Here is a 15,934-nt window from a genome sequence, read left to right on the forward strand (position 1 = left end):
GATCTAAGAACACGGAAGACAAGCAACGATATCGGACGTTAAAAAAATTCGAATACATTGGAAACGTCTATTTGTATAGAAAATAAAGCCACAACGAAGAAAATTTCAATCACAACAACCATTGAACTCCAGCCAAAAATTTAAGGAAATCATTTCAAAGTTCGAGGTATTTTATTCGTCAGATATAGCGAACAAACTTAGGGCATCGCATGAAGGGCAAACTAACACTGCAGCTTATGCAGCATTTTTTAAGCCTCAACGCATTAGGGTCCAACGAAACTACTTATATCCTAAGAAAGGTTAGGCTTCAAGTCGATTCATTCTCAGAAAAACTTGCAAAAAATAAGGCGATGGATAATGCTTTTTAAATACGAAAAAACCGGAAACTTAAAGATTATTTGCATTGATTGACAAGCAAGTTTTCACAGTTCGTGGATACCGAATTTCCTTAGATGGAGCAATTGACAACGCATATTGGAAGCAATGAACAGATAATTCGTACCAGATGGCGCTAGTTAAAGATAGAAATCATTCACATTCACAAACTGTGGACGTTCAATCGAAGTTGTCAGAACTCACGTATTTCGAGCGAAATAATAAGCACACGTTTGTTTTTTTTAACAATTCCCCGAGTCTCAAGACATATAAATAATAATATTAGATTACTTAATATTGTTTGGGAACAAAATGAGGAGGACCTAGGTAACGTTTCGAATTAAATATAATTTCTCATTATGAAATTTCAAAAAGCCTAAATTACACTGTACTTCAAATATGCCTTAACGTTGCACATTCCTCCTGACAGGTCAACTGTGAACAAGGGCATTTCACACTTAACCTCATTAAAGCGACAGTGATACTTCGAACGACATCCTCGGACTGTGACCCAATTGGTTGGCGCCCGAGGTGCAGCCTAGAAGAAGGTTTCCACTCGTCCCGTGACATTTTGAATGAAATCTAGGCGTGAAACCCGACTTGAGAGATGGGAGGGGGCGACTCCAGGCGGGTGGAGGGAGACGTTTCATCTCCTAGGAATGCATAATAAGCCCATGGCGTTGGAAGCGCACGAGATACGTCAGGTGGTCGTCTGGTTTGATTAGCAGCTGGCGGACGATGGGCCCGGGGTTGCGAGCGAAGAGACGAAAACAGCCGTCGGTGCCAAACATCCAACGATTCTGACCGGGGGAAAAGGGCGATGTAATGGGTATGCATGCATCTTCCCCACGAGCGACCACGCTACGAGAGTGCTCTGCTTAGTCTGGTCGCTAGGATATTGGCAGCACTATATGGGCGATTGAAACCATACATCTATACAATGCTGCATCTCCCAATATCAATAAATTTCTGCCAAAAAATATAAACTAACTCCATATATCGAGAAAATTTAAAACTATTTTTTCCATTTCGTAATTTAGCTCATTACTTAGAGCAGAATGGAACAAAATTTCAACAGTCTGAATATTGAACAATATATTTTCAACAGAAGCAAGGGAGTTAGCATACTTTCAAGCCGATCCGACAATAGGAATAGGGTTAAAAAATCAATAACAAGATTCTATCGAGGCAAAAGATGGACGAAGCAAGTTAAGAATAAGCGTGTAAAGACAAATTTTTAAATTCAATAACGATTTCTCTACTTCTTTCCAAGTTCATCTGTATTAGGCGAGATGAGGTGGAACAACATGATGAATGAATTAAATTTTTTTTTTCCTAACCGTCCACTGCTTTAATGCGAAAATTCACAATGCGTTTCGACGCAGAGCGTCAAACAACCAATCTATTAATCAACCTGACGATGACACTATGCGCAGTAAAGCGTACTGAATTTTCGCAGTAAAAAAGTAGATGGAATGAAAAAAATTTATCTCATTCATTCTTCCCAAAGGATTAACGGATTTCCTTAACAGTCTGAAAACTAAACACCTTGCACCGCTTTCGTCCATTTAAAATCAACTTACTTATCGTTAAATTTAACTTCAACTGACATCTTCAAAAATCGGAAAGCTTAAGAAATTCTCAAATACTTTCGAAGCAACGCGAAAGGAGGCTTCATTAATTTTTAATTTTCAAACAAATTAGCACCATATAAATTTGAGTTCAGGAGGAAGAAAAAGGAGAAATTCTCCAAGCATTATATGCTTATATTTTAGGAGATGAATAAACTCGTTGACTCAATTAGAAGACATATTCAAGATAAGTTTCCAATTTTACATCGCCATATGTTTTTTCCAGGTCCAATGATTCCGATAACACTTTCGAGTAAGAATTACATTCTGAAAATTACACGACCAAATTTCCACATTATAAGAAATTAAAAACGTTAATTATCGCAAGAATTTTTTTTCTAAGTGTCCACTATTTCACTTTAAAAAATCCACAATGCGTTTAGACGCATAGCGTCATCACCGAATATATATTAATCAACCTGATTAGTCGGTTTCATCATCCCCAGTTCAAATTTTTTGGAGAGTTTTGAACGCATTTTTAGTGCTTCCACATAAGATCACTTGTTTAACTAAATGTTATTTTTAATGACCTTGAATTATTGTAGCTTAAAAATACACTCAATTTAAGGTCACAACTTAATCGCGACCAAAATTGACCAAAGCGACCAAAGGTCCGTGTACATTGTAGTGTTTTACTAGATATGCTCAAGTGAGAATAGTCCAACAGGAAAGCGTAATCTCTGAGAACACTCTAGCTAGAGCGACTCTTCACCCATGTCCCAGAGTTTCTCTTGCACTAGAGCGGTAATGTAAACAGCAAGGTATTAGTGTCTCCCTAGACTACTCTCTCTATCTGGGTGGTCAGATAAGAATTTTTTCTTTCGCTGAAAAAAATCAGCCCAGTTTTAGAAAAATTGATTAGAAATGGAAAAAACATTGATATCTAATTAATCCAGCAGTTTGAAAGTTATCCAGAACTTTGGAATGTCGCAAGTATGGACTATACGGATAGAGACGAAAAAGCAAAAGCATTGAAAGAGATTGCAAAAAATTTACATATGTAGGAGAAGGGTATTTTGAGGAAGTGGCAAGATGTATGCTGCCACATGAATACAAAATTGAGAAAAAGAAAATAGGACGAAGAGTGGAGACGGGGCTGATGACACCCAGCTGGATTTGACATGAATTTTCCACCAGACAGAGAATTCTTCCTCTTATAAATATGTACTGCTTTAAGGTTATAAAAATATTTCATCCAAGGAGAGGTAATATGCCTAAATAAATGGACAGACATTTGATTCATAATCGTCATGGAGGCGACTAGATTCGTATGCCTGTGCCTCAGGCTTTTTAAAGGGTCCCTTTTGTTCATGGGACCTAAGTATAATTAAAACTATCAAACAAAAAACGGAGGTATTTTCTACAACTTTCCTTACATTATCTAAAAAAAATGGTTAATACCTCGTATAAACATTGAAAATGTGCTGCGTTAAGTTTTTTAAAAAAATTTGCTGCCATTGTCATACAGTATGCTTAAGGAAGTTTGTTTGTTATTTATGTTAAAATCTTCTTGCATATAATGAAATATTCTTAGATCATTTGAGAAATAATTGTAAAACAACCGTCGGTACCCTAAAAACAGACCTTTTGCGTAGTAGGGCACTTAATTTCGAGATATATTTATAAATGTTTTAGGAATCATTTGTTTTAAGAAGAGTAAATTATAATAATAACAATAACTATTATTATTATTACTATTATTGTTATTTTACATTAATTCACATGGAACCATTGAATATCTGGCGCAATAATTTCGCATGTACACCCTCTTATCCTCAATTTGAAATTTACTCTTGTGCCCAAAATCGTCCACTCAGTCGCCGAGCTTCGTATTTGCTACTAATTGCCTCTAACTGGACATCTCTCCCTGCGTAAACACTCCACAGTTGAGAATTAAACCCTAGCTTCAGAAATGAAGGAACTAAGCGGGCTCAACTTGTTCTCAGTACAGCACATAGAGTCAGTCTCGCGAGAGTATAATTCGCACCAGCGAGTACATTCTCTAGTTTAAGTCTCGCTAGAAAAGTCGAACTCCGGCTAGATTTCTTTCTCGCGTTAGCGGTACGAGTAGATGGAGACAGGGGAAGATAGAGGAAGCTGGATGTTCCTTAGGATGAATAGATGAGGGGATTAGACTCCCGAGGGAGAGTGGCGAAGTGAAATATATTCACCGAGTGACGAAAAAAAAATAGGCGACGAGGGATCGTCTCCCAGCGGATTAACTCGCGATGACTTCTCCCGCGAGGTAGCGACACTTTCGCTCTCCGCGTCTCCGCCTACGACCGGAGAGGAGGAGGTGGGGGTAAGGAGGAGGGGTTAGGAAGGAGGGGGGCGGGAGGTATTATTGGATGGTGGGAGGAGGGAAGACGAGGGAGGGGACGAGGCGACCTCCTTCCAGATACCAGGCGTTGCGCAATCGTGGAATAAGGTGGGTAATCGGCCACGACAAAACGGAGATTACGTCGACGAGACATAAGGTTGGCTTAAAGGTAGGTTCGGGGGCGGTCTGGTTACCCTTCAACCCCTTAATCTTACGAAGAGGGCGGGTGGATGGCTAGTACCGTCCTCTTCAGTGAACAACTGTACCATGATATAAATCACGGGACGTGGAAAATTTAAACATCATTCTGCCATGGAGTAAAAATTAGTCACATATTAAATGGAACAAAAATGTATTAAAATAAAGTAAAACTCGCTTGTAACGATCACGCACGTAACGAAATGCCGCCTATAACGAGGTGAGTTCACGCTTCCGAAGACTTTCATATTATCGCCGATGTTAATTTCCCCGCATTCAACTAGTTCGGATTATACCATATCCCTGACATTACGAACTATTCGTTGGTTCTTTGAGGAATTATTTCCTCTTTTATGAAGAAATTACGGGCACCTTGGCTACTTAACCGTTCCTGACCTTACCATCAATTCTTCTTACGAGTTACCTTTAACACATAATTATATGTTGATCATAAATTCCATCCCTTTACAGCCGTTTGATGGAAAGGGTGGGACGATGGTTAAAGGTTACGTACCTGTAGCTTAAATAAAGACAATCAACGGAATATTAGCCGGCAATCCTGTGATGTATACGGCAAAATCCTCTATTTTGGATAAAAGGAAATCCCTTTTATAACAAAATAAAACGATTGTCCACTGAAATTCGTTATCAGCAATTTTTACTTTATTTTTACCTCAACTCACAAATGATAGGTCACCGAGCTCCCTTCGAATGATTTTTCTCGGTACCCAAGTGCGCAGCAATAATGAACCACTTCGCAAATCGAACGCAAGGTACCAACAAAATACCATAAAGGACTAACTTTTTCGTGAAAATAAAATTTAATTTTTTAAATGCAGGTAGTCTACAATTTTCCTATCCTTAGGCTAGCATTATTTTAAAAGCCAGCACCAAATAACGGAATTTCATCAGAAATATCCAGAAACATATTATACAGGGCTCAGTCGTTAAATAGCCAGTCTATGGAATGTAAATATCCCAGCATCTGTAGTAATTTCCAAGTAATAATGACGTTTGTTTCGTTTATCGACAAAAAACTTTAACTAAATAATTGCGGCAGGGCTGTTTTTAAGCACCCATACGTGTGAGCCCGCATAAACTATCTTTTCCTGGCCGCAATGCGAGCTTGCAGGGCATACTTCCGCGAACAGATGTCCACACTCAAGGATGAAAAAGAATTTAATGACGGCTCGGTTTTCCATTTTGAATCTCAACGACAAGGAAACGCACGCGTCACTTTTTCTTTACGACGTCGGAGCGATTAAAATTTCGAGAAATCATTTTGGCGAAATCAATTAGCCACGGAACTTGATGAGAAAGAAAATAATGGATCGCCATAGGATTTCGACTAACTTAAAGGCGACGGGCTTAATGGATTCTGATGAAGACTGCGATATCGACCATTTTTACGACCGAGAAAGCTTAGTGACTCATTTTTTCTTAAGGTCAGAAACGAAAACAAGTAAAGATTTAACGCGTGCCTGGCAACAACTGTCTAGACACTTTTTTATATGAGTGATAAAAAAATTCGCCCTCAAGTTGACTGAAAAAACTGTGAAATAATACCACCGATCGCGAACAACAACTCAGGATCGGAGAGAGGTCAGTGATCATCTTCGAATGTACCAAATGGCGAGTTAAATTCCGAAGGTAAGCGGGTCAATTCGATTTCCAGGACCATAAAATATGAATTACAAAAAATTGGCGCGATAAAAAATGATTGGAGGTCTTCAACAATTTTTAAGAGAAGAAAAGAAAGTTGAAGAGATAAAAAAACGCCCTCTTCAACAATTTACCCATCATAACACAGGTATCCACTCCAAAAACAGCAGTGCGACCTTGATTTTCAAGCTTTTGGGGAGATAATATATCCTGAATTTTTACACCGCCAAAATTGCTCATTTTAAGCCTTTCTTCCTCATATTTCGCGTCAATTACCATTCTCCCACATTTGAAATGCCCATATATAATTCTTTCCCCTATATGCGTGTCAAAGCCATCCTCAGTTTTCGTCTTCCTCCGCTAGAAATGTCCAATATAAGTCAATATCAAAATTAAATCACAAAAAACCAAAAATTTAGGGTAATTAACTCTACCCATAGAATTGGTACACAGCCAAAATTGTCCATTTTAGGCCTTCCTTCCTAAACATTTCCCGTCAATCATCACAATCCCCCGCTTAAAGTGTCCATATAGAAGTGAGAACAAAGGTTTCCGCGGTGTTGTGATTCCAAATTCTCCATTTTTCGGTTACTACCACGGTGATTGCTGTAAACTTAAAAAAAAACATAGTTTAGCTGGCACTAGTGCCATCGCCTCAACGTCGATGATGTAGTCCAAGATGTTAGCCATCGCTACATATACAGGCTCTATCCCGTCAGTTCTTGTTTCCGCTCTCCCATTGGTCCGTTTAAGAAGCCTCCTTAAACTAAGATCTAATTGACACTGCGTGGTCCGTGGTGAAAGTCGAAGGAGGTTACTTGGACTAATGTGAGAGTGGCAACAAGAACTAGCGGAAAATAGCCTGTATACAACGAGGGCTAACATCGTGGACCGGCATGTTCGACCTGACAGCCGTTGGCAGTATTGCCAGAAAAACTTTTCTCTTTTACTGCAAAGCAACCGACGCGATAGTCAAAAGTATTGGAGCATTTGTTAAAATAGAATTTTTCCCTTTCCAACCCTATTGAACGCATCTTCAGTTTACGTCTTTCTACGGAAGAACTGTGCCAATTCACTCAGTAACAGAATACCATTCCAGAAAACTACTAGCAAAGGGTCATTCTCTCTATCGAACGGCAAATTATCAGGACCATTGCATATTGTCAGGGAGATCAAACAGAAGTCCAAGAATTTTGTTTTTTTGGGTAGCCTGAAAGTTCTCACCCGGGAACTGAACCTCGGTCCCCACGATCAGCACTCATCGCTCTACTCACTAGGCTACCACGTTCCCCATTAAAATAACACATTGGCAACATGATTGAAAAAAAAAACAAATGATCTACAGTCTTTCAATTAAATGGCATTAAAATGCAGATAACGCCACTCAAAAATGGATAGAACTTTTACTACGTTATCGTACGCTACTTGGCTACCGATGATTTTGATGTAATTCAATTCAATTCAATAATGGGAGATGAAAAAACTAAATGAAATTACTTAATCAAGTAAATGGCAGAATAGGATGATAAACATAACCAGGAAAACGAGAAAAAAGTACCGGAACACGTGTTTTAGACCCCATTACCCAGAATTCCTACTCCCGAGACTTCCAAGCTCGAGTTCATCTCAGATCAAGGACATGTAACTCTCACATTTTTATCCGACGCATCAATATTTATCGCAGCAAAAACAGAAAAGCCTTCTGGAAACCAATTTCTCAGATAACCAGTCGAGCGCGGAAACACATTCAAGGGCAGACTGGTATAAAAAAACTGGAAACTGAAGAAAATTGTGCACGGCAGAATAAACTGCAAAGAACTGAAATAACCCAGCTAATTTATTCTATTTCTCTAAACGTATCATCAAATCAAATAAAAACGTCATACAACGGACACACCTGAATTCTCTCGAATTATGATGGCGACTCAAAATTTATAAGCGTTTCCCACAAATACGTAACACCAGTTTAATTAATTTGGCTTTCATTAATTTTCAGGTGACTCCTTCTCAAAACGATTCCCTTTAATACCCATAGCCAGTTTTTAATTTGCTTTTATGCTATAATTGCACCAGATTAAGCCTGAAACAACTCTACGTATGAATGACAAATTTTTCTGGACACCAACCATGTCATAGGCCACGAAAGCAAACGGGAAGTAGGAAAATAGGAACGATAAAAATCATGTGATCATCGAATGGATATGCGGGTCCTTAGCTTAAAGACTGCATTTCGATGCGTGACGGACTTCGCTTGTGTTATAAACCATTCTCTAAGGACACTGGACCAGGCACAAAGGAGGATGCACCACATCAGTCCTAATATTTGGTATTTTTTCGTAACAAATTAATTTCCTTTTAAGCATACGCAATTATAAAAAGCATTGCATATGACAGCCTTTGCACGCAGTGCACATGCATTTACTATATACACCGAGAGATCAGGTCCGAATCCCGGATAAGCCAAAATTATTATTTTCTTGTCGAATTCCCCCCTTGGTTACGCTGTTATCATGAAGTTTTTAGGAAATACTGAGTACACAATGGTCAGAATGTGCTTCTATCTCAAATATGTATATTTTTAATCTGGGAAAACACAAAGGTGAATTTTTGAAATTTATTTATTTTATTTTTGAGACACAGGCAAGCGCAGAAAAGGATCAACGCTATATATCCGCAAATTATCAATACAGCGAAATTAAGTGCTAGACAAGCACATTTCACGAAAGCAGACTGGTCAAGCAGGAGATGCGTACCAGTTTCAGCCCTTATTTCCCCAGAGCCCACTCCTCCCATTTCTAACTCCAATCACGGGTAAAGTGCACTGTGCAACGAAACCGCTAATTTGGCCGCCCACCGAATGTATATTTGAAAACAAATACCCTAAAGTTCAACTGATTCAAGCGAAATGTAATGGAAGTTCGGCACATTTTTCAATATAAACTGCAACTACTTATTTTTAAATATTTCAAATATCCACCCTATTGGAAAGAAAATTGACGCGTATATATATTAGGCCAGTCAAAATAACCTCAGGACTCTTGATACTTGAATTACGCCCACCGTAGCCCGTACGTGAGAGCAAATGATTCGAGGGGGGGTGGAGAATTATGGTCGTTATATACGGGGGGAACGGTTCGTCACTTTCTGGGCGTGTGCCCCGACTTGTTGTGCAATACCTATCTGCGATAATGCGTCTCCTCACAGGCAAGTGGCTTTAAGATATTCTTCCATTGTCTTTGAGTTTTGTTTTATTTTATGCTAGTGACCTAGAAACTTTCAATGGTAAAGCTGACCATTTCTTTAGTTTTTTTCAGAAATTATGGGGGGGAGGGGAAGAGAGGGGATCCGCCAATGAATGTTTCAAAGGGATTGAGCAAGGGAAAAAATTCAGAGGGGGGGGATGAAAACCCCTAAAGCACTCCGTGCCTACGAGCCTGGCAAGCGGTCCACTAATCGCGGATTAATGATACGAGTTCCCTCTTGGAGGTCGCACAGTGTCGGTAAGCGTAGCCCTCGCGCACACCCACGTGGGCTCAGTTCATGGCACACGCCTCCCACACAACTTCCCGATCCGTAATTCCACTTGCCTCGGACCCACTTTCACACCTGTTGCTCTTTGCATTCCCTCGACAACACACAAAAGGGACTAGGCCCCAACGGCACCTGTTAGCGCACGCCGACTAGTATGGCGGCGAAAGGAAAGGACACTGGTTTCTCCGACCCAAGACAAAAGAAAGTGCACAGGACGCACGGTACAGATCGGAGTGAATCGAATTCGGAAACAAGTTAGGTGACTCTGCAACATCAGAAAAAAAACCTATATGGCACATTTTGCGGGTGGGCGCGGATGCCCATTGCGTAATAGGGCACCGATCAGTACTTTTTGGAGAGTCACGAAGGTAAACAAAACGATTCACCTATTTTACCACCGTTGTAGCAAAAATACTGGCAAAAGTAGCGACACATTAAAAAATCTACGCTCTATGCTCGGATCCAGCAACCTCAAAACAGCTCCATTGCCCCGATAAAATAAAATTGTCAACCGGAAACATTTGAATACAATACATTAATAAGTTACTGAAGCTGCTTCGTAATTTTCATCAGCATCAAATTTTTTTTTTTTAATCTTGCATTATTATCCAAATGAAGGATATTCATTGACAAAAACGTATTACACTAACAAAAGCCGGAAACGTCGCGTAGTCCCTCCGAGATCAGGCTACAGGAGACAACGGGCATTTTTACGCTGCACTGCGGTTTACGGAAGAAATAAGGGTACGGCGATCTCAACCTAACGAGCAAGACGAATCCCTCAATGCTAGGATAGCGGAGGGAAAGCCCACGCCGTCGCGTGAATTCAGCGAGAACTACGATCAGGGACACAAGCGATTCCATGGTTTGTTCCGACAGAAACGATAAAATTACTAATGGAGACTTTTGCCTTCATGGTTCAACCCCATTGCACTTCAGTATCTAACACCTTTTATTTTGTAGTCGTCCTAGATTTTCCCCCTAATTGCAAAGCAAATAATCCCTAAAATAACAAACTAAAACTATATTTTTATGTTTTTAACTATGAAGACTCTCTACCTGGCCCGTGCATCCCCTACGATTCTATAAGTCAGCGTATTCCACGGATCAGACCAGCAGAATTTTAAACACACCCATTTAATGAGTTGCGGAGGCGAGGACTTTATGCCGCCGCCGCCTGGGCTGAATCGCCTATAGAGGAGGAACTAATTTATTATTTTTTTTATTTTTACCAGAAATAACGAATGCGAAATAAAAATCTAATTATCGTTCTTCTTTTTTACAGCTTACTCCATGCCCTAACGGGATGCAATACGCAGGACCGATATAGAATCCGCAGAAGATTCGATTAAGAGTGATTTCAATGACTGCAGTATGCGCGTCAATACGGACATAGTGGGTGTGAGCGGGTAGGTACTTACACTCCTTGTTGCGGTCCATGCTCTTCTGGAGGGGCGAGTCGTCCACCTGTGCCTTGGGGGGTGAGTGCGGGGGCGGGGAGGCGGAGGAGGAGGAGGCGGCGGCGGAGGCGGCCGCCCCCGCCGCCGCCGACGCCGAGGAGACGCTCTTGCGACGCAGGCCGCCCCCGCTCGACGAGGAGGAGGGCGAGGAGGGCGGGGTGGGGGACGAGGCCCCCAGGCCACACGGCCCGCCGCCCTCCGCCATCCCGGCCGGGCTCACGTTGCAGTCCTAAGCGACGACACACGGAAAGAAAAGACATTAGACGTATTGGAAAAAAAGGAGAGACAAGCAAATAAAGCAGTTTCGGTGTTAATGTCACTCCAAACAACAATAATAATAAACGTCTTTGTTGGGCGAGATTGGGACTAGAAAGTCCCATCTTCCATCTAACTCCTTGTCAAACATGAAATACATGCAGTTAAATACATTGTCAAGTTGCCCATGAAATTACATGAGATAAATTACATAAACAGAAATAGAAGTTCCATTTTCAACAAATAAAATTTTAAGTTGACCGTTGACCTCTCATATTTTTATGAACATTGGCATGCTATTACAAGAAAAAATGTAATTGTACCAATATTCCACTATATTCTGTTACAATTTATTTTTTAATTTTTTTGCATGTATCTTATTCTTCCGTGCACTGAGCTCTAATATGAATGTAAGCCTTTGTATGTTCTTAGTGGACCATAAAGGTCCAAGAACAATAAATATTTCTTTATCTTTATCACCATCAATCCGAAGACTGGTTCGCGCATCTATCCAGACCCTAACCAATAATGTTTCTCAAGTACGATAATTATACCTCATTGCCTGTTCTGCCTATCCTATAATTATCAGGTTTAATGGAGCATAACCTTGTGTCATCAGCATCTCGGATACTAATATCATACAAGGCACGTATTAAAAATAAGTCACTCATTATAGGTGGTAATTCATACGGGTCATACTATCACAAACTCCGACTATAATTGACCCTTGATCTCTCATATTCTGATGAAAATTGTAATCATCATCAACACTCAATGATTAGAAAATGGCTTGGCGAGGCTATCCAGGCCCTCACTAATTACCAATTGTTTCTCAAATATGATAATTTTACCTCATTGCCTGTTCTGCCTATGCTATAATGATCAGTTTTAGTGGGGCATACCCTAGTCCCATCAGTACCTCGGATATTAATATTTTACATCATAATTGTATCTAGGGTAGATTTGATATTATCAAAACTCATCAATCCTCAGATTGGTTTGACGAAGCTCTCCACTCAATTCCCCAACCAGCAGATCTAGTAACTCATACTAATTTCATCACTTTCACACCTTTCATCGCCTACTCAATGTATCTCATCTGCGGCCTTCCTTTGCCGTCCCACCCTTCCACTTGTCCTTCAACGATAATTTTCATTTAAATTGTACCATCTTCATGCCATAGTTTTCAAAAGACTTCACTCCTCTCCTTCTCTTCTTTGGAACTTCAGCATTATTCATGCACACGATTTATCCACTCGATCTTCACCATTATTTCATAACACCGCATTACGAAAGGTTTCAACCTTGATTTCACCGCTGCAGTCATCGTACATGCCTCACTGCTATAAAAGAGCATGCTCCAAATGAAAGTTGTAATAAATTGCGTCCTAACGACAACACTTATATTTTTAGCTGTATAGAGACTCCTCTTTTTCAGGAATCCTTCGTCCTCTTCGATAAGGAAAATTGGTGTACACTAAATAAATGGATGTGAAGAAATGATGTCCGCTTCTCCAAGTGGACCATCTTCACATTTTTTGATAGTTTTTACATCCCCGAATTTCTTTAATCCACATAAATTTTTTACCCTATATAACCATTTCTCCTGGTGAATTACTTCCCCATTTTTCCAAAGTTGGATGATTTCACCTTCCTCCTTATTTTTCGCGAAAATTAATTTTCTCCCCTTCCTGACCATGAATCCAAGAGGGACAAGTAAAAAGGATGAAAAACACAAGAACATTACCTTACAAATTACATTTATGAATTCTATGATAATTATTACATACTAAGTAATTCAATAAAATTAATAATTATTACTTTAACGATACTTTTCACTGTCTTACTGCACTAAAGGTAAAGGCAAATATTTGCTAAGAAGAACAATTGTTATTATAGGTCGGATAAATATTTCATGACTTTATTACTCATAGATTATAATTTTCCAACAACTAAAATGAAGGAAAAAACTAAAGCATGAATATAAAGGTTACATAAACAGGTATGCATGCCTGTAAAACATTACGTTAAGGTGCCAGAATAATGTAGGACAAGAGGTGATGGCATTTTATAAATGCAAAATAGTTTCATCGAAAAGTGTAGTATTATTTGTGGACTGTCTCTTGGCCCGCGTGGGCCCAGAGTCCCGTACCTCTACGATGCATCTTTGCGGACCATCCCCTAACCCGAGTACCTTGTGAGCAAGGGATCATTTAAATTCAAGATACCATCTTCCGGGTTGCATAGCTCTCTTTTTCACAAGAAAATTTTGGGAATCTTTGACGTGTTGAACGACTGTTAGCTCTAAAGCTGAACAAGAATACAATTTTTTGGCAAGTTCAGTTACACATCAGAAGGGCTAAGAACACATTTCCTTAAAATAGTTCATTGAACGGCTAAGTTTCAATTATAAAAAAACTCACTTAAATAAGACACAAACAGATGTAGTAATTATCCAAACTATTTATTCGCTACGCATCAAGAGCTCTTGATAATGACGTGTAAACGTTGAAACGTTCGAGCGAATAAAATAGTGTGTATAATTATTATAGTGATGTATATAGTGATAACAGCAACATCTTTCTTTTATCTGATTACAATTCATTTCCACAAAGTGAACTCGCCAACAATCGATCTGATTCGTAGTATGGAAAAGAAGATTAGGTTATTTCTGAAGCTCTCACGTAAATTATTATCTTCAGTTTTTTTAAGAGAAAATTTGCATTTTGGGTCTCCTCGACTACGTCGCCGCAGCGAGGCCCATGGGTTACCATTTCGCCCCTGACTATGCATAGTTTTATGATGTGAGCAGCCTGAGAAATTGTTTCGCAGGCTGCTGGATGGCAACCCATGGACAACATGGCAAATAGTGAAGATGTAAAAACTCACCTTGAACCACTCCGGGTAAATGGAGATGATGGTCTCAAGAAGATCCCGGTCCAGGTGCAGCCTCCAATAGACGCTGCCACCGCCGCCCCCACCGCCCTTCACCCCAAACTCTGCAAAAAAACAAAAGAAACAAGATATGAAACTTCGGACGTTCCAATAGAGAAATGTAATTCAAGCATAAAAATTAAAGACCCACGCTTAACACTTTATTGCCAGATGCGAACGAGGCTTGGACGTTGACAGCAGCAGAAAAGTCAAAAGAGTGGAAGCATTAGGAATGTGGTGCTACCGAAGAATAATGAGGAAAAATTTATCGGCCGAATAAGTAATGAGGAAGTGTTGAGAAGAGTGGGAGGAAAGATAAGTATTCTAAAAACCTAAGACGAAGACGGGACAACTTAGTTGGCTATGTCATGAGGTAATATGGCCAGATGAAAACAGTCGTCGAAGGACGGGTGAAAGGGTAGAAGGGCAAAGTATGGCTCTGTATGAGTTACATATTATATGTTATTAAGGATGCAAAATAGAAGAATTGCGTCACCGCGAAATTGGTAGCACATACAAAAGTGTAACGGAGAGCTGCGTCAAATCAAAGATTGTTGACGTATTACACGTATTATAATGATCACAAAAATTCACTTTTAAATCCATTAATTGCTATTCACGATAACTGCTAGATGAACAAAAACTATAGAGCTAAAAAAGAGTGTATTTCAATATAAATATACACACGAAACTGATTTTATGAAGCACGATACATATGAAGCATGTAATGTGTAGTATGTATATTACACGCCAACTAAATTGGAGCCGACCACGACAAAAGCAAACGATCATTAAACTAGCAAACTCGGCAGTATCTATTCCGAATTAATAAAGAGGAACTGTATTTCATTCAGAAATATAAAACCGCCCTGCGTGAAATTTGAGACTGAGAAAGAAATTGTGCATAGGGATGATATAGAGCAAAGAAGAAGATCGATTAATCAGTTAGGCCGCCAATCATTGATGGATAAATATCGGAATGTATACCTCAAGTTAGAAAATCAATAACTGGTCATAAGGTTCTCAGTCGATTACACTCTTTTCCAGTGTAAGAGAAGATATAGAAACGGAAGCTTATGTTTGGGTTTTTCCGAGACTTTCCAATTTTCGTACCCACTTTTAAAATTGTTGCAAATGTGACCTTATGTTCTAATTTAGTAGCAATATTGCATGAATTGAAACCGCTTATAAATGAAACGAAAAAATAATCCTTGTTTTTTTCATTTATTAGCGGTTTTATCAGGCGGGTTTCACAATAAAAAATACCAGGCACATTGCGTTCGACCTAGATTCGCAAACTACTCACAACCTCCAAAAAATATGATGCAGATATTACTTGCATTCGCATTGTATTCCATGGGATAGCGGTGAGCATTGTTTTTATTACTTCAATCAAAAATACCCTCTAGCAGAATAAAAGCACAGGAGACCTAATAACGTAGCACCTTTATAATTTACAGGACTATAATCGAGATCAAATCATCCTTTTTACTGTCACACGCTACTGGCCAAAGCGGATATTAACCAACAAATTATTCAGCATGTTTAAAAATTCATAGACACCTCCA

The 15,934-nt window shown here is 39.5% G+C and overlaps 1 protein-coding gene across 4 annotated transcripts in view; it reads right to left on the reverse strand.

Annotated features, from left to right (window-relative positions):
* Positions 1-15,934, reverse strand: part of LOC124166109 (myocardin-related transcription factor B-like) — a 298,259-nt gene that overhangs the window by 44,702 nt on the left and 237,623 nt on the right. For all 4 annotated transcript variants that reach the window (XM_046543755.1, XM_046543753.1, XM_046543756.1 and 1 more), the window contains 2 exons: positions 14,322-14,431; positions 11,139-11,406 (listed from right to left, as the gene is read on the reverse strand). In XM_046543755.1, the coding sequence (XP_046399711.1) occupies positions 11,139-11,382 (244 nt within the window). In that variant the 5' untranslated portion in view covers positions 11,383-11,406; positions 14,322-14,431. The remainder of the gene's footprint in view (positions 1-11,138; positions 11,407-14,321; positions 14,432-15,934) is intronic.

This window comes from Ischnura elegans, chromosome 9 (genome assembly GCF_921293095.1).
Source record: "Ischnura elegans chromosome 9, ioIscEleg1.1, whole genome shotgun sequence".
NCBI lineage: Eukaryota > Metazoa > Arthropoda > Insecta > Odonata > Coenagrionidae > Ischnura > Ischnura elegans.